Source organism: Neovison vison, chromosome 2 (genome assembly GCF_020171115.1).
Source record: "Neovison vison isolate M4711 chromosome 2, ASM_NN_V1, whole genome shotgun sequence".
In the NCBI taxonomy this organism is placed as follows: Eukaryota; Metazoa; Chordata; class Mammalia; order Carnivora; family Mustelidae; genus Neogale; species Neogale vison.
Genome location: NC_058092.1, coordinates 20,809,806 through 20,835,765, shown reverse-complemented (window position 1 = coordinate 20,835,765; position 25,960 = coordinate 20,809,806). Strand labels below are relative to the sequence as shown.

Below are 25,960 nucleotides of genomic sequence, written 5' to 3'. Positions count from 1 at the left end.
GGGCGCGGCCACACCGCCCTTCCGTAGCGCGGCCGCCGTCTACTTGCAATTGAGGCAAGAGAAGGCCCGAGAAGACGGCAGTGGCTCAGGGCGTAGCGCCCGGGGTTGGACCGCGATCCCTCGCGTCCGCGTTGTTGCATAACCGGATTGCGGGACTTCGCAAACCTGCGTGCGGGCGAGGGCGGGGGGTGGGGGGACGGACGAGGACACGGGATCCCTCAGGCGTATCTTCTCTGTGGCTCATCTTACTCTGTTCAGTAACTGTTCAATCACTCTACAGGAGTCGCAGTAAACATGAAACATATGAAAAGGGAAAACGCACAGAAGGAGATGCTCGAGGAGCACTGTGTTTTGGAGGAAACTTGGGGGAAAAAAATGTGCTGGGGACGGGGAAGGTCTTCGGCGCTTCATTTACTGCCCAGGCTGCTGCTCCACTCGGACTCCCGCTGCAGACGCCGGGCCGGGGTGGCTGCAAGTCTCTGCGGGGAAGCGGCCGGCGGGCGCCCGAGGTCAGGGCGCGAGCAGCGCGCGCAGGCCCAGCAGCGCCGCCAGCAGGAGCGCGAGCCCGGGCGCGGGCGCGGGCGCGGCGCCGGGGGCGCGCAGGCAGGCGGCGTATGCGTCGAAGGCTACTTCGCGCAGCGCGCACACGTGCTCGGCGCGGCAGGCCTGGTCGCAGGCCTCGCGGTCGTAGCCAACCGAGTTGTAGACGTAGTAGCGCTGCAGCGCCCCGGGATCGCTGGCGATGCGGCCCAGCGCCGCGTGCATGGAGCGGGCGCCTGCGTCGGGCACCCCGTAGGCCTTGGTCAGCCGGTACTCGAGCTCCCAGAGTGGAGTCCCCTGCGCGTTCGCCTGGCTCAGGTTCACGAAGTAGGTCACAACGTCCTGGAGAGAGGGCGTGAGGAGGGCTGGCCCTGAGCAGCTGGCAGTTTCCACCCAACCTCCAGTCCCTACACCTTGCATTCCTCCCCACCCCTGATTCTTTACAGCTCTAACAATGACTGCTGTTAGCGAGCTTTTCGAGCTTTTCGAGCTTTTCCTACTTATGGGGTATGCCTGGTATGCTAATGGAGTAACTGCCCGTATTACCCTGATTTCACAGATGAGGACACTGAGTCCTAAAGAGGTTAATTCATTTGTCCAGGGTCCTCCAGGGCTCAGTAAATATTTACAGAATTAATGGATAAAAAGCAACTTAAAGAAATGGCATGGAGTGCCTGGCTGAAAGAGGTTGTGGAATTGTGGTTGCCGAGGGTTTCGGATACACCCGGGACTCCTAGGATCAGATGCATCTTTGGAACTAGAATCTTGAAAGGCTTATCTGTCTGATGCTTTCCACTTAAATTTGTCACTAGAAGTGGGGTAAGAGGAACTGCCATGTATGGAGGGCAGCCTCCCCAGAGGTACATTATGTTATTCCATTTGGTCCTCTCCAAACCCTGTGAGGGACTGGTACTCCCATTTTACAGATGAGCGGAGGTGGGAAGAGGTCAAAAATCTCACGAGTAGTGGAGCCAGGATTCAAACCCAGTTCTGTGTGACTCCCTCCCTCAGAAGGCGTGTTGGGGGTGGGAGAGAGTGGGAACCAGCCGGTGACTCCTCTGCTAAGACCCTCTGGGTGCCCATATGGACAACAGGCCACACTCTTCAAAGACCTCAGACGTTTCCTCCGTGCACACTTACTCTGGAGTCAAGGACCTCGGTTATCTGGTCCAGTCCCTAGCTTTAAATGTCCTCTCTCAAGTCCCAGTTAAAAATCTCTATATCCACCTCTTCCTGGGCCTCCAACTTGAATACCCGGCTGCCTCGTCGCTGGGCATTTTCACTGGAGCACCACTTAGACCTCCCCAAGTGAACAGGTCCCAAACCAGACTTCTGCTCTAGCTCTGAAACATGCTCCTCCCACGGTGATCCCAGTTCAGTAAAGGGCAGTTTCACCCCTCCAGGTGCTGAGGCCAAAGCCCTGGCTCCTCTCTTTCTCTCTCGCCCTCATCCAGTCCCCCAAAATCCTGCCTCCTCTGCCTTCAGCAGACATCCAGGATCTGGGGCTTCTCGCTGTCCCACCGTCACCCCCTGGCCTGTGCCAGTGTCACCTCTCAGCAGTAATTGTGGTCACTTCCTACCTCACCCTTCCCCTAACCCCCACCCTCATTTCTGCCCTTGCCCCCTACAGCAGAGGGGCTACCCCCACCTCTGCAGAGCCGGCTAGCCGGCGGTGGGGGGATTTTGTAAAATTGTGTAAGTCAGAATATCTCATCCTGCCCCAAACGCTCCACATCCAGAGTCCTAATCACAGCTGACAGGATCTGACCTCGTCCCTCCCACCCTCCGCCTGTGCCTCCCTCTGCAGCCTCGACCTCCACGCTCCTCCCTGACACTCACCAAAAGCACAGTCCTACCCAGGGCCTCCGACTTGCTCTGTCCTCTGCCTTCCCCGTATCCCTGCATGGCTCCCTCCCTCCATCTACTCAGAACTCACATGTCACCCTATGGGTGAACTTCCATCCCACCTGCCTCACAGCATGCATGTGCGTGTGCACACACACTCAATAACGGTGACACCTGCCCCCTCACTCTTTGTCCTTAGTGCTTCTCTCCACGTCACACTAAACGTTCCTTTTCACAGTGTCTACTATAGGATAGGATACTACTGCGTGTGTCTCCTGTGAGAATGCCAACTCCAGGACAACAGTGACTTTGTCACCCTTCACTTACGTATCTCCTGAGCTCAGCACAGGGCCCCGCTCATGGTAGATGCTTACTTAGTACCTTTTGTTAAATAAATTAGGGAATACTGTTTCTTTGCCATGTCAACAGTAACAAGCCCAGCCCAGGAGATGAGAGGTGGCTCGGTGAGTCAGAGGTCTGCTTTGGCTGAGGTCTTGTCGGTGTAGGCATAGGCGGGCAATGAGCATAAAGTCACGCTGCGGGAGGCCTTGAACACCAGGCCAAAGAGATCCAGCTTATCTTGTGGGCACTGGGGAGCCATGGAAGGTCTTAGCGCCTTCTGTAATGTGTAGTAGATGAGCTACAGCAGGGCACAGAGCTAGAGGTAGGGAGGCCGGGTAGGCTATGATCTAGGCTGAACGGAGAATTGGGGACAAAGAATTTTCTGAGTTTGTTGCAGGATGCAGAGTGGCTCGAGGGAACCAGAGCTCTAGAAGAGGGAGGATTGAGCTGGAAGGATCAGGCAAGGCGGTGATACATTCAGGTCCCTCCCCATCCTCCCCCTCCAGCCCCAGCAGACCCAGGGCTCCTGACCTGCAGGCTCAGTGTGGCTCGGTCATATTCAAATACCCGGATGCCGGGATTGTTGGCCCCATTGACCACTCCAGGTAAGGTGGTTTTCCACGGGGTGACTCCAGGGGTAAGGAACAGGACACTGATGGGGGCACCTTTCAGGAGAGAGAACCGCGGGACTGAGAGAGAGGCCAGCAAGAGGAGGAGGCGGGTATGGGCTGGCCGCTGTCCTCCGCAGCGAGTACCTGCATCATCGTAGAACATCCGGAAGCTGTCGGTGTGGTGATGGCCGAAGAACTGCCCTGCGATGACTCGATGGTGCTTCCGGATCACCTTCAGGTACTCCTCGTTAAAGCCCTCCCGGAACCACGCTTTGTTCCGTGTCTTCTCGAAGAAGCCCGGGGGCACGTGGCCAATTATGTACACCTGCACGGAGGGGGTGCCCAGGAGGGGCTCAGGATCCGGACCAACCCTTCACATCCACCTCTCAACACCGGCCCCTCTCGCCAGAGGCAAGCAGACAGGCTCCAAGATCCCCCCTCAAGCCCGCCCCCTGGCTGATGCCAGTGCTCTGAAGACCCAGCCATGATTTTTTTTTTAAAGATTTTATTTATTTATTTGACAGACAGAGATCACAAGCAGGCAGAGAGGCAGACAGAGGAGGTGCAGGAAGAAGGTCCCCGCTGAGCAGACAGCCCAATGTGGGGCTCAATCCCACGACCCTGAGATCATGACCTGAGCCGAAGGCAGAGCCAGCCATGATTTTACCAGGTGTTTCCCACCTCAGTGCCTTGGCGCGTGCTAAGCACCCCTCCCCCAAGGACCCCTCTCTTTTTCCCAGGCTGTCGTGAGGCTGGAAAAAGAAGCCCCCTCCTGGTGCCAGGCTGCTGAAGGACCTTCAGGGATAGAGGCCCCTCAAGGGAGTGGCTGAGCATGTGCAGAGGTGGGACACTGGCTCAGGAGGTGACCCCAGAGAGGGTAGCAGGTGGACGTGGGAGCCCTTACCATCTCCTTAGCTCGGGATGCACGGGTCAGCACGTCTTCCAGCCACTGGAACTGCTGCGCGGGGTCTGCCATGCCAGCCGTCTGCTCATTGTTGCTGTAGTACAGGTTCGTGTTGAGGACCACGATCCGCCCGGCCCCACTCAGGCCCGGCAACTTCTCAGAATAGAAGGCACCTATGGCGTCACAGCCAGGGAGAATCTGAAGGGTCCCCTGCCTCTGATGAGACACGTCTCTGTGCCCCCCCAGCTTCGCTCCCAACAGCTCCTGCCCCGGTGTCCTCCCTTCCTGTCTTGCCCGTAGGAGGACCACGGTGAGAAGACCAGAGGCTCTGGGGGCCCGCTGCCCCGGCTCCAGTCCTGGTTCCCGCACCTAGCTGTGCAGCTTGGGAGCATTTTTACTTCACCCCTCTGTGCTGGGTTTCTCCCTTTCTATAATGTGAAGAACAGTAAGATGTGTTTGTCCCTCCAGATCCACTGTCAACCCTGTTCGCTCAACTCTCTGTTCTAGAAACTGATCTCTGGGGGTGGCTCAGTCATTAAGCATCTGCCTCAGGCTTGGGTCATGATCTCAGGGTCCTGGGATCGAGCCCGGCATTGGGCTCCTTCCTCCGTGGGAATCCTGTTCTCCCTCTCCCATTCCCCATCTTGTGTTCCCTCTCTCGCTATGTCTCTGTCAAAGAAATAAATAAAATCTTTAAAAAAATAAAAAGAAAGAAAGAAACTGATCTCCATGGACTACATCAACCAGTTTCTGGTTGGGTTTGACCCGCTGGGACTGAGGACAGGCAAGAGAGCAGCCAGGGTCCCCTCGGACTGCTGTGTCTCTGGATCAGTGGCTCTCAGCCACTGATTTTGTTCCCCGGGGGAACATTTGGCAGCGTCTGGAGACATTTTGGGTTACGGCGATGGTGTCCCTCGTATCCTGCATCCTTGACGGCCCCCACGATGAATTATCCAACCCAAGATGTCAGTAGCACAAAGGGTGGGAAATGCTGCCTGAAGCAGAGGTTGCTTCCCCTTCCTTGTTTCCGTGAGGAGTCTTGGAATGTGCCGAGAGTGGTGCCTGGCACCCAGCAAATGCTCAGGAAATTGTCCATTATGATCCTCCCTAGAGCCACTGAGCGCATGGAGTCAGCCCCAAAGTCTGCTTCCCAAGCCGGCCACCTCCAGGTTGGCTGATCTTCACCAAGGGACTCGACATCTTCAAGCCTCTATCTCCTTATCTGTGTAATGGGGATAAAATCGGTACCCGTTTCCTGGGGTCTTGGTGAGGACAAAATTCGGTGAGACCTGGGCAGACAAGGAAGTGCTTATAGTTGCAAAAAGTACCTTCTTTGAAGAGAGCGATGGATTCGTTACTGAGCCAGGGTCTCCACAGCTCTGCGACCTGATTGTAGATGTTGTTACTCCCTGCTGGGAACTGATTTTTGGGATGAAAGTCATGATTTCCCAGAGCAGCGTAGACTTTGGTATCTGGGAGGAAAAAGAGACATGTAAACATGTTTATGGGAAAGTGCTCAGCAGAGCTGGTACGTTTCAGTCCACCACTGACCGTGGGAGCCCATGGGAAGAGCCGTAGCACAGATGAGGGAAATTTAGAGATAAGCAGAAAAGAGCATTCAGTAGAATCTGGCCGAACATGGCTCAGACCTGGGAAGGAAGAGCAGTGAGTTCCCTGATTCCAGTTCCTAACTCCATTCCCAGCAAAGGGTTTCCCAGTCAGAAGAAAGCATGAGAAGACAAGAAGACGTAAGCTAGAAGATCGAAATAATCTTCCCATCCCTTAGGACCCCTGTGGTAATGTAGAGCTTCTTGTTCTATTCCGTTCCAGGTCCACTTACTGTTAGAAAAGGGATCTGGTTCCCTCTGGGAGCCTTAGGAGTTTGACAAATTCCGTGATTCAGCAGGTGTTTACTGAACACCTCGTCTGGGCCAATGCACAGATCCCGGAACCAGGCACCCAGTCCCAGTCCCAGAGGCCTCGAAGTGCAGTAGGGTTGACAGGTATTCAGTAATCAGAGGTGGGAGAACTGTCACAGAAAAGGGAAGAGCCACTGGCTGTGGAAGTGTATGGGGTGGAGGTGGGGGTCAGAGGAGGGAGCGGCTTGTGAATGATGCTGCGGGGGGGGGGGGGGGGGGCTTCCAGATGCATTTCCTCCTCTTATCTCTGTGTCTGTACTGTGCCAGTAGTAATTGTTCAATAAGTGTTTGGCCAGAAACAACAACTCCTCTGAGCTCAGGGCAGGGTTTTGCCCTTACAGGAACTTGGCAGTCCCCAGGGCATGAGAGACCTTGAACCAATGAGGGAGGAAGGAGCCTCTAACTCCCACGTGGAGTTAGATGTTTTCACCAACTTAGATCTGGGAGGGCTGAAAGCCCCACAGAAGGAGATGGTCATAAGGTTCCCATCAGGAATTGCTTGCCAACCCAGAAACCAGCTCTGTAACTGCCTGGAAAAAAAACCTCACCTCTTCAACATAACTGCCGGCAGCCTAAGAATCCTTTTAGAGGGGCGCCTGGGTGGCTCAGTGGGTTAAGCCTCTGCCTTCTGCTCAGGTCATGATCTCAGGGTCCTGGGATTGAGCCCCGCATCAGGCTCTCTGCTCAGCGGGGAGCCTGCTTGCCCCTCTCTCTCTCTCTGCCTGCCTCTCTGCCTACTTGTGATTTCGCTCTCTATCAATTAAATAAAATACAATCTTAAAAAAAAAAAAAATCCTTTCAGTGTGGTGCCTGGGTGGCTCAGTCCTTGTCTGCCTTTGTCTTGGGTCATGATCCTGGGGTCCTGGGATCAAGTCCTGCATCAGGCTCCCTGCTCAGAGGGAAGCCTGCTTCTCCCTCTGCCTACTGCTTCCCCTGCTGCGCTCTCTCTCTCTGTGTGTCAAACAAATAAATAAAATTTTAAAGAAAAGAGAGAGAGAGAGAGTCTGACTCTTGATTCCGCTCATCACGATCTTGGGGCCACGCTCAGGGGAGTCTGCTTGAGATTTTGTCCCTCTCCCACTGCTCCTCCCCTCTAAAATAAATAAATCTGAAAAAAATAAATAAAAGGATCCATTTAGAAAAAACCCTGGAATTCCAAGGACAGATGAGAAGGGAGGGACTCTCCCCTTTTCTTTGTGCCGGGCACTGTGAGAAACCCCTTATGAGCATAAGCTCCAATGAGGGCACGACCTGGCCTCTGGTCCACGGCCAAGTTCCCTCCTCCTAGAATGGCATCTTGCTCTTAGTGGATACCAGAAAATACTTGTTCACTAGATGAGCGAGTGGATTACTCTACTGAATCCTCACAACATCCTTCTGGGCAGGTACCATGATTGTCCTCGCTCTGCACAGACGCGAAACGGAGTCTCCAGGGCACCGCCCAGCCGTCCTGGAGAAGATGGGCTGGCGTTCACAGTGACTGCCAGGGAACGCAGCTGGCACATGGCAGGAAGAACACGTGACAGAAATCTCGAGCTTCTGTCCCTTCCTCCTTGCCAGCGAGTTGCCTGACTGCTCTGTGCTTCCGCTTATTTATTTACAAAGTGGAAAGTGTTCTGCTTCACCTGTATTGCTGTAATTCTCAAATAAGATAATGTCTCTTTTTAATTCTTCTAGTATGTTCTTAGTTTAACATCTCTGCAGGTGGGCTGTGACTTCTCATGGAGGCCAAGCGCTGTCATACTCTTAACAACATTTTTTTTAAGATTTTATTTATTTGATAGAGAGAGATCACAAGTAGGCAGGGCAGCAGGCAGAGAGAGAGGGGGAAGCAGGCTCCCGGCTGAGCAGAGAGCCCCATGACCCTGAGTTTATGACCAGAGCTGAAGGCAGAGGCTTAACCCACTGAGCCAACCAGGCGTCCCAACACTTTTTTTCTTAACAGGACATAAAATAATGATGCATCTCACAGTTGATGGCATGTTGGATGTTAGGAAATTCAATAAATGTGCAAGTGAGTTTATAAGCGAGAGAATCTTCTAATTTACCTTTGTACGTGAACTCATAGTTGTAAAGCATTTTCTTTTCTTTTTTTTTTTTAAAGATTTTATTTATTTATTTGACAGAGAGAAATCACAAGTAGATGGAGAGGCAGGCAGAGAGAGAGAGAGAGGGAAGCAGGCTCCCCGCTGAGCAGAGAGCCCGATGTGGGCACTCGATCCCAGGACCCCGAGATCATGACCCGAGCCGAAGGCAGTGGCTTAACCCACTGAGCCACCCAGGCGCCCCGCATTTTCTTTTTTTTTTTAATATATTTTTATATTTATTTGACAGAGAGCACAAGTAGGAGGAGCGTTAAGCAGAGGGAGAAGCAGGCTCCCCAATGGGAAAGGAGACTGAGGAGGAGCTCAATCCCAGGACTCCAGGGTCATGACCTAAACCAAAGGCAGATGCTTAACCGGCTGAGCCACCCAGGTACCCCTGTAAAGCATTTTCTTGTCCATTATTTCACTTGTATTCCAGAAGCCCCTCTGGAGCAGAGAAAAGGGTGCTCAACTTCGGATTTCAGTTTGACTCCCTCCCCAGGAACTGACTAGCTTTGAGCCATTGGAGCCTTCCCTACACATCCAGACAACTGTGCATACAATGACTCGGGTTGAGGGAAGGAGGTGGGAAAGGAGGTTGCCTCGAGGACCGAGGACCGTGTGAGCTGGTAACTGCAGCTGCGAGCCCCTCGTGGAGTGGTGGGTCAGATAGGTGCTCAAACAAGGATTTGTGTTCCCGCCCTTGCCACATGACCTTGACCTGTTTACTTGACTCCAGGGCTCACATTTCTCAGCAGTAAAATGGGAGTAACAGTAGCACATCTCTGCAGGAGCCCCACAAGCATCAGTGAGCTACAGCATATTCTTAGAGCAGTGCCTGACACATAGCCCGCAGTACATAGAGATCCATGCAGTTACTGCTGCTGCTAATACTTATTTTTATTATCATCAATCCTATCTGGGGCCTGGGGATCTGCGTCTAAGACCTTAGAGGATGCAGCTGTTCCAGAACCCCAAGGGGGTGGGGGTGGGGTGGGGGTTAGTGGGCTGCTCTGACATGTCCCCAGCGGGCAGCCTGAGAGCCTGATTCAGTCCCTGGCACCTTGGGTTCAGCACAGGTTGCTTAAAGACATCTTTCGGGGCTGTTAGATGGGGCATTAGGTCCCACTCGCCTGTCAGGTCCCACTGGTCTGCTGCCTAACCACTCATGGGCTCTGCTTGCTCTCCTAGGCTCTGAAGTCCTTGCAAGCACCAAGAACAACACCTGGGCTGGAAATCAGCATCTCCCAGAGGCCCCGGCAGCCAGGATGGTTGGAGGGCAGTGGATGGCAGCTCTGGGGCTGCAGCAGGATGTAGGGCTACATGTGAGTCCCTGAGAGACCTCCAGGAATGATGCATTTCTATAGCTACCGGTGCCGAGAAGGGGCTGTAAGTCGCTGTAAAGCAGGCTCGGGCAGAAGGCAGAACGGAAAGTCAGGCAGGCATTTCCGTTCATAGGATTCTGCGTGGAAACACAGGGCAGGGGTGGCTCACGTTCCTCCATCGATCGCTGTGAGACCTGGCCAGCGGCCAGGGTTGGGGCTGTTGCTGTCCCAACAGACACCGCCAGAGGTTTAGGCAATGCTTTGGGGGACAGATGGCAGGGGCTTACCTGGAAAGACCTCTCTGATGAGCCTGGTCAGGCGCTCCACGATTCCCAGCACAGCGGCTTCTCCCAGCCTCTCATTGGGCACATGAGGTGTGTCATCACTGCAAAACACCACGGAGCTCATTTAGTGCAGGCAGCTCAGGAAGGGGCTCGAGAAAAAGGAGGAACAGCTCAGCCATGAGAAAACAGGCCTTGGAGCGGGCCCTCTGTGAGGGGAGGGCGGGGCTGGAGCCGGGAGTCTAGGAGTACAGAGTTCAAACCTAGTCTCTGCCAGTGACCTGCTCTGGGTCCCTGGGCTGGCTGCTTAACCTCTCTGAGCCTCCCTTATCTCATCTGTAAAATAGGGGTAATAATGGTACTTACATCTAGAGTATTTCTGAGACTCTAATAAATCTGGGATAATGATATACGTAAAATAGAGACAAGCGGGACCACTCTTCCTTATAAAGAGCATATTTCCCAGGTGGCTGTCCTCACTTGGGCTCCAATGAAACTCTTCTCCTTTCTTTTTAAAATAGGTAAAAACAAAGGAAAATAAAAAGCAGAATAGTAGCTGCCAAGTTGCAATTAATATTATTATGTTAAGAGGGAAGCTTGGGGGTTTCAGTCCCACCTGCAAGTCCCCAGGGAGCTTGGGGTGGAAAAGCCATCTCTGAGTCCTGCTCCATTCCCCAAAGCTTCTAGGGAGCTGTGAGCTGGCATCAGAGTTTAGAGTTCATCCTATGGCAGATCCAGGACCTGCCCTAGGACACTGTTCTGCTGACCTAAATTCCTGGATCCAACTTAGAAATGGGGCACGTGGATGGCTGAGTCGGTTAAGCATCTGACTCTTGATTTCAGCTCAGGTCTTGATCTCAGGGTCATGAGTTCAAGTCCCACATTGGGCTCCACACTGGGCATGAAGCCTACTTAAAAAAGAAATATACAGCAAGGTCAGAGAGCAGGGGAGGAGAAAGGGAAAAGGTAAGAGCCCCAACAATATAAAGCTTGAGGACCCAGCTGGACCCGACGGGGTGAGGCAACTGCTGCCTCCATCCTCCCCCAGGAAGTTAATCAGCTTAGTAGTAGTGATACTGTTACCAGCAGCAAACCTGGCTTGCTTTGTGCCTTGGACTTTCTGTGTGTTGTACTCACATCCCCTAATTTGTTCTCCATGATAACCCTCCAATGTGGGTTCTGTTAGTCCTGTTTGACAGAGAAACAAGGCACAGAGAGGTGGCGGATTCTCAAAGGGGTGGAGCCAGGGTTTGAACCCAGTCGGCGGGGCTCCAGAGTCTACACTTATTATACCCATTACTCCCTGCTGCGTCTCTGACCCTCCTTAGGGCCCCAGGAGGAGCCTAGCCCCCTGCCCACCCCAGGGACAGGCCAGGGGGTCCAAGGACATCAGAACAAAACTCCTCTGCCCTTTATATTTCTAGTTTGGAGGATCTAATTCTTTCTTTTAGAAAACACTTCCAGGGGCACCTGGGTGGCTCAGTGGGTTAAGCCGCTGCCTTCGGCTCAGGTCATGATCCCAGGGTCCTGGGATCGAGCCCCACATCGGGCTGTCTGCTCTGAGGGGAGCCTGCTTCCTCTTCTCTCTCTCTCTGCCTGCCTCTCTGCCTACTTGTGATCTCTGTCAAATAAATAAATTAAATCTTTAAAAAAAAAAATAGAAAACACTTCCAGTTCCTACAGGTTACCCTAAGGGATGACAACTTGCCCCAAGAAATCAAACGTTTTAGAGACTGAATTATAAAAGGTCCCAGAGGTCATCTTATTCAACATCATATATATCTGCAAGGCCCCAGAGATTTCCCAGAAACATCATGTTTCTGTTAAAGGATCATGAATTTCCCAAGGCAGTCACCTTTCCCAGAGGGATCACATCACATCTTTCAGAATATTCCTCCCGGGTCCCTCCTCGGAGAATCCAGAGGCTCCTGGAGCACAATCTGTCTTGGCAGCAAGAGTACAGGGTCAAAGCCTAAAGCTCACTTTCTTCTTAGACTGATTCCTGCGCTGCCCAGACCTCTCCTGAGACACTGTCCCTTCCCTTCCTTCCTTCCTTCCTTCTTTCAAAATTTTATTAATTTATTTGTCAGAGAGAGAGAGAGAGGCACAAGCAGGGGGAGTGGCAGGCAGAGGGAGAAGCAGGCTCCCCACCCACCAGGGAGCCCAAAGTGGAACTTGATCCCAGGACCCCAGGATCATGACCTGAACCAAAGGCAGACGCTTAACCAACTGAGCCACCCAGGAGCGCCGACACTATCACATTTCTGAAGTGTCCAGCCTTGCAGCCTCCTGCTGCCAACCACACGGTCCATCTCAGGATCATTCCCAGTCACTACCACACCACACTGAGGGGCAGCTGGGGGCATCGTGAGCTTAATCCCACCCTGTACAAGTGTCCAAGGAGGCTGGAAGAGGGAGCAGGAAGTCAGAGCACTGGCCAACCTTCCTCACCAGCCCCCTGCTTACCACTTCCTGTGAGATGGAGTCAGGTGCCCTGCAAAGCTCGCACATCTGTCAGTGAGCCTCTCTCCCGGCTGGGATACGATGGTCCTCGGGCTTGTCACCCACAAGCCTGGGAACTCCTTGAAGGCCAGTCTGGGTTTGTATCATCTTGGTTCCCCAGTGTCGACCCAGGCTGCTCCACCGAGGGAGAGAGAAAGGAGCCGGGAGTGAAGGGTGGACCATGAGGGACAAGGACAGCCAGTTCTGAGGGAAGTGGGAGGACTCATGGCATGTCCTTGGATGAGAAGCAGAAATGGAATCCGGCTGAGGAGAAATCACCCACCCTACAAGCTGTCCTTCAGCAGAGCAGTGCTGTGACCAGTGAGAAGCCCCCAGGCCAGAGCAGCCAGGACACTGGGTCCCAAAGCCAGGACCACTCTCAGCCCCCCTACCTTCTTCCCTCCTTGCACGTGGATCCCTAAACCCCGGTTGGAGTGGCCCCAGTGTTCATCGCCCTGACTTAGAATCTGGGAGTTCTCGGGGCACCTGAGTGGCACCGTCTGTTAAACCTCTGACTCTTGACTTTGACTCAGGTCATGATCTCAAGGCCATGGGATGGAGCCCCTTGCTGGGCTCTGCACTCAGCAGGGAGTCTACTGGGGTCTCTCCCTCTCTCTCTCCCTCTAACCCTCCCTCTGCTCTCCTCTCCCTCTCTCTCTCTAATAAATACATAAATCTTAAAAAAATAAAATAAAATAAAATCCGGGAGTTCTCCACATACCCAGATGTGCCCTGACTGTGTCCCCAGCCTCTGAGAGAGCTGTGTTCTGCTAAGGTTAGGAGACAGAGTCAAGGGCATAGACTGCGGGATCTGCCAGACCCACAGTTCCCTCAAGCTTCAGGTCCTTCCTCTCTGAATCCGGGCCGGTGTGAGGACTAAGGGAGCTGGCCTGGGGAGGAAGCCAGGCCCGCAGGTGGCACTCAGCAGCTGCCTGGTGAAGGCTGACTTTTGTGACTGTTCTCACCCGGTCCAGAGGATGAAGTCTGGCTTTCGCTCGATCTCCTTCATGGCGTAGATGGAGGAGTTGATGAGGGCCCAGGGAGAGTCGCAGAGGTAGTTGCCCCAGGGGCCTGCGTTGGGCACTGGCTGGGAGCCAGCTGATGGGCACACCTGGAGGGGGTCTTCAGATACCTTGTAGTCAGGGTCAAGGTGCAGGTCAGAGATGTGCCAGAATTTCCCTGCAGGGGAAAGGAGACAGTCTTTGATGCCGGTACCTCCCTGAGCCTGGATGGGGAGGAAGCCCAGCCGGGGTCCTGGCTTGGGGAGAACAGGCTCCAAATGTGAGACACTTTCCTCAGAAGCCAGGGTTCACAGAGAAAGAGCCACAGGTCTGACTTGGCCCCAAGAAGCCCTGAGAGGACCTGTGACCTTTGACCTTCTCCATTTCCCCACCTCAGGGGACCCAGCAGCAGCAAGGGCATTGGGCTTCTATGACCCTCAAAGAATCCTTTGGCAATTCTAAGCAGCGTGCTTGTTTGAAAGCTAAGTTTGGGGAGAGTCATGGTGAAGGAAGGCTCTGGAGCCACCTATAAGCTGTGTGACCTTGGGTGTGTCGCTTCACCTCTCTGAGCCCAGAACTACAGCCACAGCTTCCAACCTAGGCTGGCCAGAATATCAAAAATCTCTTGGCATGAGGAGCACCAGGCTGGCTTAGTCTGAGCAGCATGCAACTTTTGATCTCAGGGTTGTGAGTTCAAGCCCCATGTTGGGTACAGAGATTATTTAAAAAGAAAATCTTAAAAAAAAAAAAAAATGTCTGGGGCGCCTGGGTGGCTCAGTGGGTTAAAGCCTCTGCCTTCGGCTCAGGTCATGATCCCAGGGTCCTGGGATCGAGCCCCACATTGTCGGGCTCTCTGCTCGGCGAGGAGCCTGCTTCCCCCCCACCCCCCGCACCCTCTGCCTGCCTCTCTTCCGCCTTGTGATCTCTGTCTGTTAAATAAATAAATAAAATCTTTTAAAAAATTTTTTAAAAAAATTCTTGGTGTGATCCCAACAAAGAAACAGGCCACATGGTGGATTTGTCATCGGTACCCGGCAGGGGGCTGTGGATAAGTAGTTTCAACCATTTTTACTGACCACATTTGGCCTCTGCCTTAAATCCTGTGTTTTTGGCTACGACCAGGGTGAGGACTGGGATTTCCTCATCCTCCATCACTGCTGTCACTTCCTCCTGCATTTCCTGTGTCACTCAGGGGCAACAGTCATACACCCCAGCCCCGCCCCCAGACCAGGAAACCGGCTTCCGCCAGGGAACCCCGGGCTTCCCAGGGCTGCTTTCAGGGATGGATAGCCATGGCACCACCACACAAGCCACAGGACCCCCCGTGGGGCTCTAGGAGAGATCCAAAGGTCAAGTCCAGCCCCTGATCCTCTCTCCAAAACTTCTCCTCACCTAAACCTTGTCCCAGGAGAGGATCAGAACCTTGTTTACACTAAGGTGCAAATGACTGATTAAGTAAGTCAGGATCCCTCCCAAGGTCATTACATGGACACTGCAGCCCTAGAGGGGCAGTTGACCCTCAGACAATGCAGGTTAGGGGCACTGATGCCCACACAGTCATAAATCTGTGCATTAATTTATGACTCCCCCAAAACTTAACTACTAATAGCCTACTGTTGACCAGAAGCCTTTACTGATAACATCAATAGTCAATAAACACGTACGTTGTATGTTGTATGTGTTATATGCTGTATTTGCACAGTAAAGTAAGCTAGAGAAAAAAAACGTTATTAAGAAAAGCCATAAGGGGGCGCCTGGGTGGCTCAAACGGTTAAGCGTTTGCCTTGCAACAGGTCATGATCTCAGGGTCCTAGAATCAAGTCCTGGGTCGGGTTCCCTGCTGAGCAGGGAGTCCGCTTCTCCCTCTACTCCTCCCCCTGCTACTGATCTCTCTCAAATAAATAAATAAAATCTTTAAAAAGAGAAAAAAGAAAAATCATAAGGAAGAGAAAATACATTGCAGTACTGTATTTATAAAAAAATCTGTATATAAGTGGACCTGTATAGTTCAAACTTGTGTCCTTCAGGGGTCAGCTGTATTGATCATTATCCCCATTTTGCAGATAAGGACACTAAGGCTAAGGTCATGTTAACTAAGATCAATATGCCTGAGATCAGACAGCAAAATGGTGGAGGTCCCATGGCTCTTGATTTTCTCCCAGGAAGATATGATTGCTAAGGGTGTAAAACCAGTGCCTTTTTTTTTTTTTCTAAGTAGGCTTCACGCCCAATACAGGGTTTGAACTCACTACCCTATGATCCAGAGTTAGATGTTCTACCCACTGAGCCAACCAAGTGCCCCAAAAGGGTGCCTTTTTATTTTTGATATTTTTTTGTAGACAGTCTATGCCTGCATGTTTCTTTTTTACCCAAACTGAGAGTCTTTGTTTATAATTGGGGGAATTCAAACTTGTCACACAAATTGTGATCACTCTATGTGAAATTACTCCTACAGAGAAAATCCCAAGCCAAAGAAACTAACTGCCTCATTTCAACCAGTAAATGGGCAGAGTTGGTAGGCTCTCCTGAGCCTGTGCATGGAGACTGGAAGGGAGTCACACCTGCTTCCAAGCCTGAGACCGGGCTGCCCAGGTCAGATAGAGTGAGAGGTCCTTTGCCCTTCTCTCTGGAATGCGGTCCCCTGGCTTCCTCTGAAGACCAAGCAAAGACCAGTCCCCCCCACCGGAGCAGGCTCTTCTTCAACTAACCATAAGCAAGAAGGAGTTCTGCCCCTTTGATGTCAGCCCTCCGAGAAGCCAGGGAATATTGCTTCACTCCAGAAACTCCTTGTCTGCTGACAGACTCACATGTCGGCTGTCAGCTTCTCTTCCCACAAGCTCCGGGCTAGTCAGAGTGTAGAACTGAAACTCCTTCCAGCCTCCCCGGGATTCCCGGTGATACTTGTGCGCGCGCTTGTGCGTGTGCGTGTGTTAGTGAGGTGCCCTTTATCCGCTCGTCTCATTTCATCTTTACAACCATTCTGTGAGGTGGAATTCTTGTGCCCATTTCACAGATGAGGAAACTGAGGTTCAAACCCAGCCCTCTCTGGCTCCAGAGCGGAGGCACAAAGTTGACTCACAGCCTCCAGAAGATGGCTTTTATAAAACACATATGTTATGCATAAAACAGTGGGAGCCACAGGCTTCTGCGGAATTAGTCACAGACTGTGAGGAATTAAGCTCTAAAACATCATGGAGAAGGGGATGAGTCTAAGGACCCTGAGGAAGGTGGGTTGTCTGGTTTCTTTTTATTTTTTTTTAGAACTTTTTTTAAAAATTTATTTATTAGACAGACAGAGATCACAAGTAGGCAGAGAGGCAGACAAAGGGAGGAAGGGAAGCAGGCTCCTTGCTGAGCAGAGAGACCGATGCAGGGCTCGATCCCAGGACCCTGGGATCATGACCTGAGCCGAAGGCAGAGGCTTTAACCCACTGAGCCACCCAGGCACCCCCAGTTGTCTGGTTTCTAATCCAGGCTCTACCTTGTGTTGGCTGAGGATTCTGGCAAGCCCGTTAGCCTTGCTGAGCCTTCGGGGTGTTTGACATCTGGCCCGCTTGTCTGAGAGCAGCAAATAAGATGGTGGAGAGAACGGGTGGGTAGAGAAGAATCCCAGTACACCACGGCCCCCGGCAGCTACCCCTGGGGCAGGAGAGACTGGGATGGTGTGGCGCATTGGGCAGTGCAGCACTTTGCTCTGAGACCAGATGTCCTCAGACTTTCCTGTGCGTAAGCCTCACCTGGGGGTCTCATTAAAATTAAGAGCCTTTATAGGGGCGCCCAGGTGGCTCAGTGCGTTAAAGCCTCTGTCTTCGGCTCAGGTCATGGTTCCAGGGTCCTGGGATCGAGCCCCACATTGGACTCTGCTCAGTGGGGAGCCTGCTTCTTCCTCTCTCCCTGTCTGCCTCTCTGACTACTTGTAACCTCTGTCTGTTAAATAAATAAATAAAATCTTTTAAAAAAAAAAAAGAGAGAGCCTTTATAGATTCATGCTGCTTGAATCTTTTACAGTAAGAAAGTATTCGTGTGTTCCTTCAGTTTTAAGAGTAGGTATACCAATCTTAGCTGTCATTATTATTCATTAATTATTGAGAATATGAATAAATTGGGGCACCTGGGTGGCTCAGTCAGCTGAAGCATCTGCCTTCAGCTCAGGTCATGATCCCAGGGTCCTGGGATCGAGCCCCTGCTCAGCGGGGAGTCTGCTTCTCCCTCTGCCTGCTGCTCCCCTGCTTGTGCTCTCTGACCAAAAAAAAAAAAAAATCTTTTTTTTTAAAAAAGAGAGAGAATATGAATAAATTCAGTATTAATTCCAGTGAGTAGTTGAGAGCACAAACCTGGGTTCGAATTCCAGCTCCGCTGCCCACTAGCTGTGTGGGACCATGAGCAATTCTGTGCCTCAGTTTACTCAGCTGTAAAAGGGGGACAACAGTGCCCCCTATCTCTTCCGGTTGATGTGAGGGTTAATTGAGATAACAGGAGATAATACCAAGGCACTCAGCATTGCACAGCAGCAGGTATGCTGAATCTGATCCCTGGGGGGCGTCCTGTAAGTCCCCCCTTTACCATGGGAGGAGACAGGATGTGGGGGGAGTGGCTACCACTTTCCGCAGTCACCCCTGCGTCCCCTCAGCTGCTGTCCTCTGCAGATAAAGTGCAGAGGGCTAGGACTTGAGAACAACGTGAAGACAGATCCTGTCTCCTCCTGGACGGCCCTCCCTGAGCAGAGGGCTGGTGGGCACAGTTCATCCTCCAATTTAAATTCTGAGAGCTCAGTTGTTCTTCATCCCCGGGTAGGCAAAACAGTTTCCTAGTCTTCCTTCTCCATCACACGTATCATCAGGCCCCTTTGTCCACTAAGGGACAACAAATATAGGACCCAGGGCCTTGTAGCTATGTAAGGCCCATGGAAATGTTTGAGAGCTGGAAAAAAAGTGCATTGGTTCCCAAGCTCAGCTATCAAAATCTATAATTCATTTGAAAAGCAATGATGTATTTTAAATTTATTAAAATCGTATAATGTGAGATCCTTTAACCCACTGAGCCACTCAGGCGCCCCTAATGTGAGATCCTTTAACTGTGATTCTTTTTTTTTTTTTAAAGATTTTATTTATTTATTTGACAGGCAGAGATCACAAGTAGGCAGAGAGGCAGGCAGAGAGAGAGAGAGAGAAGCAGGCCCCCTGCTGAGCAGAGAGCCCGATGCAGGGCTCGATCCCAGAACCCTGAGATCATGACCTGAGCCGAAGGCAGAGGCTTAACGCACCTAGCCACCCAGGTGCCCCTAACTGTGATTCTTGATGGGGGTGGGAGACTTGCAAAAGTAATTCCTAGAGCCCAAGAATGTCTTCAGCTGAATCTACTTTTATGATTGGAGACAAGAAGAGGAAGGCAGGAGGACACCTGCTATTAATTTAGCACCTACTGAATGCCAGAAGCTGTGCCAAGCACTCTATTGACAGAATCAGTGACATACATTCTAGTATTGTACCATTTTACTGATGAAGAAAGTGAACCAGTTAGTGGCAAACTTATGATTCAAATCGCGTCAGAACAGAAAAGATCATGATGCACTTTACTTTGTCGCTAGCTAGCAGTGTGACCTTCGGTGTTTATTTATTTTTAAACTTTTTAAAAAATATTTTATTTATTTGTTTGTTTATTTGGGAGAGAAAAATGAGAGTGACAGAGAACAGGAGCAAGGAGGAGAGGGAGAAGCGGGCTCCCCGCTAAGCCCGACATGGGGCCTCTATTCCAGGACCCTGGGATCATGACCCCAGCAGATGCTTAACCTACTGAGCCACCGAGGGCTCCCTGACCTTGGATTTTTTTTTTTTAATGGTCCTTTATGGGCGCCTGGGTGGCTCAGTGGGTTAAGCCGCTGCCTTCGGCTCAGGTCATGATCTCAGGGTCCTGGGATCGAGTCCCGCATCGGGCTCTCTGCTCAGCAGGGAGCCTGCTTCCCTCTCTCTCTGCCTGCCTCTCCATCTACTTGTGATTTCTCTCTGTCAAATAAATAAAATCTTTAAAAAAAATAAACTTTTACAGCATATTACAATGTATGTATGTGATCTCACTTAGCTATCACGTTTAAATTCTCCTCTACCTTATCCCTATCCTATTTTATAGTGACATAAGAGAGTCAAGGTCACATAGATACTAAAAGGTAGGACCCAGATTTTTTGGCTTAAGGCAGTGGGGTTGTTCTGGAAAGGGCAAGTGTGGAATGTGGAATAAGGGAAATCTGGTTTTGAATCTAGGCTCTTCCACACTGGCAATGGCCACCTGAATGAGAGATTGTCCCAACTGAATCTCAGTTTCCTCATCTGTACAATGGGGATCACGTGCCAGTGGGAAAGGGGTGGATGTGTGGATGAAAGGAGCGATTTCACGTGCAGCAGTCCCCCGGGCCATGTGGCAGACAAGCCAGCCCGAGTAATGCTTATTCCCTGGGCCAGTGCCCCGCGGGCCTCGGTTCCTCTTCTCTTCCAAAGCCTCTGTCTGTTTCCTCGAGGGTAAGAGGACGGGACTGTGCAAAGTTATCTGAAGGCTCTGCCAGTTCTAAGGCTCTGCGACTCCATGACTTTTTTCTATAATTGTGTGTAACCCACACCAGAAGATGATCTGGTCGCTCTTTTAGTCCTTTGCATTTGACCTTGGGCAATCACCTCACCTGTAAACTGAGGCCTTCAGAAACACAGGCCTCCCTGGTTCAAGCTGACATTTACTTTTTTTTTTTTTTTTTAAGATTTTATTTATTTGTCAGAGAGAGAGGGAGAGAGAGCGAGCACAGGCAGACAGAATGGCAGGCAGAGGCAGAGGGAGAAGCAGGCTCCCTGCTGAGCAAGGAGCCTGATGTGGGACTCGATCCCAGGACGCTGGGATCATGACCTGAGCCGAAGGCAGCGGCTTAACCAACTGAGCCACCCAGGTATCCCCAAGCCGACATTTACTCACCCCCTGTGTTAGGCCTGCAGATGGCTCTCTCCCCACGACAGCCCCCCACGTTCATTGTTAAGGGAAATGTTAGCCTACTGTGCTAACCCCCTATGCTAACCCCCTGGGCAGGGTTTGGCTCTTTTTCTCTGGTTTGGAGGTTCACCCGGATGGCAAGAGCCGCATGTGGGAGGAGAGGGAGCCCACTGGCTCTTATGTACCCGCACCCAAGGTCTTGGCTGAGGAAGTGAAAGTCCAAAGGCCACAGGCATGACTGCCCTCTGCTGAGGGTCTCAACCTTCTGCACTTCGGGAAGACTTGGAGTCTGAAAAAACTTACGGGTGCTGTGGAATTCTTCTAAATTTTAATTTTGTTTTTATCAAGATGAAATCAGAGAGAAAGACAAACCATAAGAGACTCTTAACCATAGGGAACCAACTGAGAGTGGCTGGAGGGGAGGGGAATGGGGGCGCGGGGGGGGGGGGGATGGGCGTGGAGGGCACGAGATGTCAGGAGTAGGGCGTGTTACATGCACCCGATGAATCACTGACCTCTACCTCTGAAAATAATACTACACTGTATGTTGATTAATTGAATTTAAATTTAAAAGAAAAAGGGGAGCCTGGGTGGCTCAGTGGGTTAAGCCACTGCCTTCGGCTCAGGTCATGATCTCGGGGTCCTGGGATCGAGTCCCGCGTCGGGTTCTCAGCTCAGCGGGGAGCCTGCTTCCTTCTCTCTCTGCCTGCCTCTCTGCCTACTTGTGATCTCTGCCTGTCAAATAAATAAATAAAATCTTTTAAAAAAAAAAATTTAAAAGAAATAAATAAATAAAATTTAAGTTCCTTTTAACGTATAGATGTATGCATTCCAGAAAGTTTGGAATAAAGAGAAAAAAATAGTACCTATAAAAATCCACCATCCCAAGGACACCTGGGTGGCTCAGTGGTTTAAGCCGCTGCCTTCGGCTCAGGTCATGATCCCAGGGCCCTGGATCGAGCCCCGCATCGGGCTCTCTGCTCAGCCGGGAGCCTGCTTCCTCCTCTCTCTCTGCCTGCCTCTCTGCCTGCTTGTGATCTCTCTCTGTCAAATAAATAAATAAAATCTTAAAAAAAAAAAAAAAAAAGGCAGCTGAGAACAGACTTGGTCCTACCACTTCCTAGCTGTGAGGCCCTGGGCAAGTGTTCTGCTTCCTCTGGCTCTCACTTGCCTCATCTGCAAAATGGGTATCATGGGAATAGCACCTGCTTTACAGGGACTACAAAAACCAAATGAGAAAAAAAAAAACCTCGGGGCGCCTGGGTGGCTCAGTGGGTTAAGCCGCTGCCTTCGGCTCAGGTCATGGTCTCAGGGTCCTGGGATCGAGTCCCGCATCGGGCTCTCTGCTCAGCAGAGAGCCTGCTTCCCTCTCTCTCTCTCTGCCTGCCTCTCCGACTACTTGTGATTTCTCTCTGTCAAATAAATAAATAAATAAAATCTTTAAAAAAAAAAAAAAAACAAATGAGGTTTTTCTTCTTTCATTTTTTAAGTGGGCCTGGCCCATCCTAAGTCTCAAAAAATAAATGTTCACCCTTCTTGGCTCTTTCCTTTGTCTGTTTCAGCGTTCCTTTGTTTTGACAGTATTATTTTATAAACAGGGTGAAGTTGTACAATCTGGGTTCATGTCCCGACTCGGACACTTACTACATGTGTAACTTTGCGTAAGGTGTTTCACTTCTCAGCGACCTCGATAATCCCCACTTGACAAGGCTGTTGTGAGGGTATAATGCAAAAAACTTCGGCAGTGCCTGGCACAAAAGAAGTACTTAATAATTGTCAGCATTGGTCTTGGTTTTGCTGTATCGCCTTGAACCTTTCCACAATCCATTGAGCTCTTCCCTTACTGCTGTCAGCATTTTTCATGACCATAAATGATGCTCAATGAGCATCCCGTGCATTTGTGGGGGAGGGATCCTTTTTAACCACCAGGCCTCTGAGCTGGGGGCGCCCTGTAGCATTTGGATTTCCAAGAAAGCATAATTGAAAGTGAAAGAGTAAGAGAGTGGGAGGTCCTTTCAACCATTCCCACCCTTCTGCTGGACCGCAGGGCCCTGGAGTCCCTCAGTGGGGACTAGGGTCTGCCTCCTGGGTGGAAGGAGGACAGCCTTCTCCCAGGCAGGTCACCCTCACAGGGAATGACACACTCTCAGGGCTCATCCCAGTGGTATATGGATCACAGCATTTGGAGCCCAGTCCCTCTTTGGCATTTTGCTCTGTCTCCTACCCCCAGACACTGGTGCTCCTCCTCGCTGGCTTCTGAGATGCCCGGCTGCACGAGCAGAGCACTTGGCCGAAGCTCCCAGCCTCTCCGGGGGTAGGGTCCGAGGGCGTGCACTCACTACGGAAGCACCTAGAGACCACCAACTTTTGGGGCCCAGCCTGGAAAAACTAAGCCCCACAGAACAAGCAATGATCAGAGCCCAGAGGCTGTCCCTCCCTCTTTCAATCTCATTCCTAGAGCTACAGAAAGGGTGTTGGGTTCTCTGTTAGGTCCCTTCCCAGGACTCCAGGAAAGGACAACCTAGGACAACCTAGGATCATTAAGGAGAACCATTAAGGGGTCCAGCCTGGCCACTGACTCCTTTTCTACCTCATGGAACTCTAACAGGAATCTCCAACTGGACACATCCGTAATCAAACCGCCATCCCCTCCTCCTACACCTCAGCCAATGACAACTCTGTCCTCTCAGCTGGAGGCAAAGACCCAGGAGTCACCCTGGAGTCCTCCTGTTGCCCCACATCTGCCAGCAAGTCTTGTCCAGAATCAGACCGTCTCCAACCCACCGTGCTCCTACCCTGACGAGCCTCCGTTTCCTCTCACTGGAGGATGACAACAGCCTCCCCATGGGTTTGGCTACTTCTCCTTTACCACAGTGGCTCAGGTCGTGACCAACCACCACAGTGCGCCCAGGGCTGAGGGAGTACCCAGGTCACAGAACTTCAAGTGCTAAGATTAGGTAAATCTTGGGCGCACTGAGACATGTTGGTCACCCTGACTTTTACCTCACTATGGTCTCTTCTCAGTGCATAGCCCAGGGGGCCTTTTTAAGCTTATTCAAGTCAGATCACCCCACAGCTCTGCCTAAAAACTCTCTAATGATGTCGCACTCAACCCCAAGGCCTTACACTGTCTACATGTTTATATGCGAGCTCACGCCAGCACCCCACCCCCAATGACCCTCAACTTCATCTCTCCCATTCACCTTGCCTACTTTGCTCCAGCCACTCTGGCCCCAGGCTCGTCTTCACATGCATCCCCTGAAAGTCAGGTGTAGGGCCTGTGTGCTTTCTATGTTCTCTTACTGGAAAGTCCCCTGGATGTCCCCAGAGGGAGGGATGCTCCCTCCCTCACTGCCTCAGGTCTCTACTCAAATGCCATTCACTCATCTTAAGCCCCCCCAACCCCCCACTCCCACCCCTTTCTTCTGCTTTATTAGTCTCCATAACACTTATTACTCCTGGAATATCATGCATTTATTTGTCCAAGTGTCGTCTTTTTTCTTTAAGATTTTATTTATTTATTTATTTATTTGACAGACAAAAATCACAGGTAGTCAGAGGAGGCAGGGAGAGAGAGGAGGAAGCAGGCTCCCCGCTGAGCAGAGAGCCCGATGTGGGGCTCGATCCCAGGACCCTGGAATCATGACCTGAGCAGAGGCCTTAACCCACCGAGCCACCCAGGTGCCCCTGTTCAAGTGTCTTTTGATCTGCTTCTCCCTAGTTGAAGGAATGCTTCCCTAGGACTGGAGCTTTGTTTCCTTTCTTTTTTGATACATTCTGGGTTCCTAGAAATAGGGTGTGGTATGCAGACAGCCCGTAACCCATGTTTGTTAAATGAATCTGCCTGCCACCTTCCACCTCTACCAGATAGCTGGTTCTTATGTACCTGCACGTCTTCGCAAAGTCGGCGTCCCTCCCCTGGCCGGCTGTGGCCTCCACTTAAGATCTTCAGGCTCAAAGAGCACCCCCACCACTCACCCACTCTCTCTCCCTGGGGCCTCCCTGCCCCAGCTGCCCACCTTGCTGTTTTTAGCAGCATTTCATCTCCCTGTGAACCACTTCCAGGAGCCACCGACCCCAGGTTCACAGTACAAAACCAAAGCATTTTGGAGGCCTACCTGGTTCAGCTCTGGCGACTCCCCAGGGGACCAGGAAAAGGAGCAGTTTGAGCAGCCTCATCTTTGGAGCTCACTTCTTGGGAGCACTGGACTTCTCCAGGAGCTGGGTGGGGCCAACACTGAAGGTTTCCTATCTGGATGCTCTTGGCCATGGGCTTGAACGGAAGTTCCGGCCCGTTGCCCTGTGTGCCCAGTGATCCGAGGCACTGCCTCCTCTGGCTTTTCTTCCTTTGCCTAGCAGGGCGTGAGCTGGGCTGGCCCAAGGAGGGGCATCAGCCAGGCCTTTGAACTCTGAGGTGGAAAGCAGCACTTGTCCTGCCTGTTCCGCAAAGCACGTCCGTCCAGCCAGCAGCTGGATTCTCCAGGAACCTCGCCCAGCCCCTGTGACTGAGTGGCAAGTATAATCTACCTCCCTCGAGTTTTTACATAGCCCCACCCACCCCCACAGAACCTATCGGCCTGGATGAAACGGAAGCACTCACTGCTAGCTGGCGCTCTAGACGCTCTCCACAAGCCAAGAGTAGGTCACACATGCATTTATGCCAGGAGCCAGGTGCCCAGGAGATGAAGGGACCCGGGGCAGCCCCTGCCTTCAAGAGGGACAGGGAAACCAAGGACTGCCCTTTGGCACATTAGAAAGTTTGACAAATCCAGAGGAGGAATCTAACCCTCGAGGAAAAGGTGATGGGCCTAATCTCTTCTTTTATTATTGAAATTACCAAACAGAAACAGAAGTAGACAGAAGAAGATCATGAACCCTCAGCGCCCACATCTTCCAGTTCCAGCGACTGGGAATTTAGAGCCAAGCTACTAATTTGGACCCCACCCCAAATGGACTGGGTTATTCTAAGGCAAATTCCAGAGATCATATTGTTTTGCCCACAAATACTCTAGAAGATAAGGACTCTTTTTTTTTTTTCCTAACAAGATGATAAAATAGTAATTTCTTACTATCACTGGGTAGATACTTACTTGGTCAATGTTTAAATGCTTAGTTTTTTTTAATATTTAAAGTCCCAATTGTCTCATGATATTTTGTTTTTGTTTTTTAGATTATTTATTTATTTATTTATTTGACAGACAGAGATCACGAGTAGGCAGAGCAGCAGGCAGAGCAGCAGGCAGAGAGAGGTAGAGGGAAGCAGGCTCCCTGCTGAGCAAAGAACCCGATGCGGGACTCGATCCCAGGACCCTGAGATCATGACCTGAGCCGAAGGCAGCGGCTTAACCCACTGAGCCACCCAGGCGCCCCAACCATGGGAGAGTCTTAACTAGGGGAGAGACCCAGCCCAATTAACATCTTAGGAAGACTGCACTGGCTCTGTGGAAGGTGCTTTGGGGGGAGACTAGCAAGGAGGCCGAAGCAGAGAAGTCCTGGTGAAAAGCAGTGAGGGTCTACACTGGGGAATTAGTAAGTAGCAGTAGGGAAGAATGAAACAGACAATGGGTGGGGGGGCCTCAGTTGGGGTGTGAATTTGTATTCTCCCCGAATTTTTTAAAGTCCTGTTCCCAGCAGATA

General features: G+C 51.5%; 1 protein-coding gene across 1 annotated transcript; it reads right to left on the bottom strand.

Annotated features, from left to right (window-relative positions):
* Positions 1-510: 510 nt before the first annotated feature.
* Positions 511-24,795, bottom strand: SMPDL3B (sphingomyelin phosphodiesterase acid like 3B). The gene is made up of 8 exons (XM_044237560.1): positions 24,442-24,795; positions 13,319-13,532; positions 9,858-9,955; positions 5,571-5,714; positions 4,243-4,415; positions 3,483-3,663; positions 3,259-3,392; positions 511-882 (listed from the first exon to the last, which is right to left on the bottom strand). Exons 1-8 carry the CDS (start codon positions 24,500-24,502, stop codon positions 511-513), a joined length of 1,377 nt encoding a protein of 458 aa, XP_044093495.1. The 5' UTR covers positions 24,503-24,795.
* Between the last annotated feature and the right edge of the window lie 1,165 nt (positions 24,796-25,960).

Excerpts from the sequence above, each read along its gene's own strand:
- SMPDL3B (XM_044237560.1), bottom strand. The coding sequence starts at position 24,502 with ATGAGGCTGCTCAAACTGCTCCTTTTCCTGGTCCCCTGGGGAGTCGCC. Across the intron at positions 13,533-24,441 it reads AGTCGCCAGAGCTGAACCAG|GGAAATTCTGGCACATCTCT; the intron begins GTAGGCCTCCAA and ends TTTCCCCTGCAG. Across the intron at positions 5,715-9,857 it reads CATCAGAGAGGTCTTTCCAG|ATACCAAAGTCTACGCTGCT; the intron begins GTAAGCCCCTGC and ends TTTTCCTCCCAG.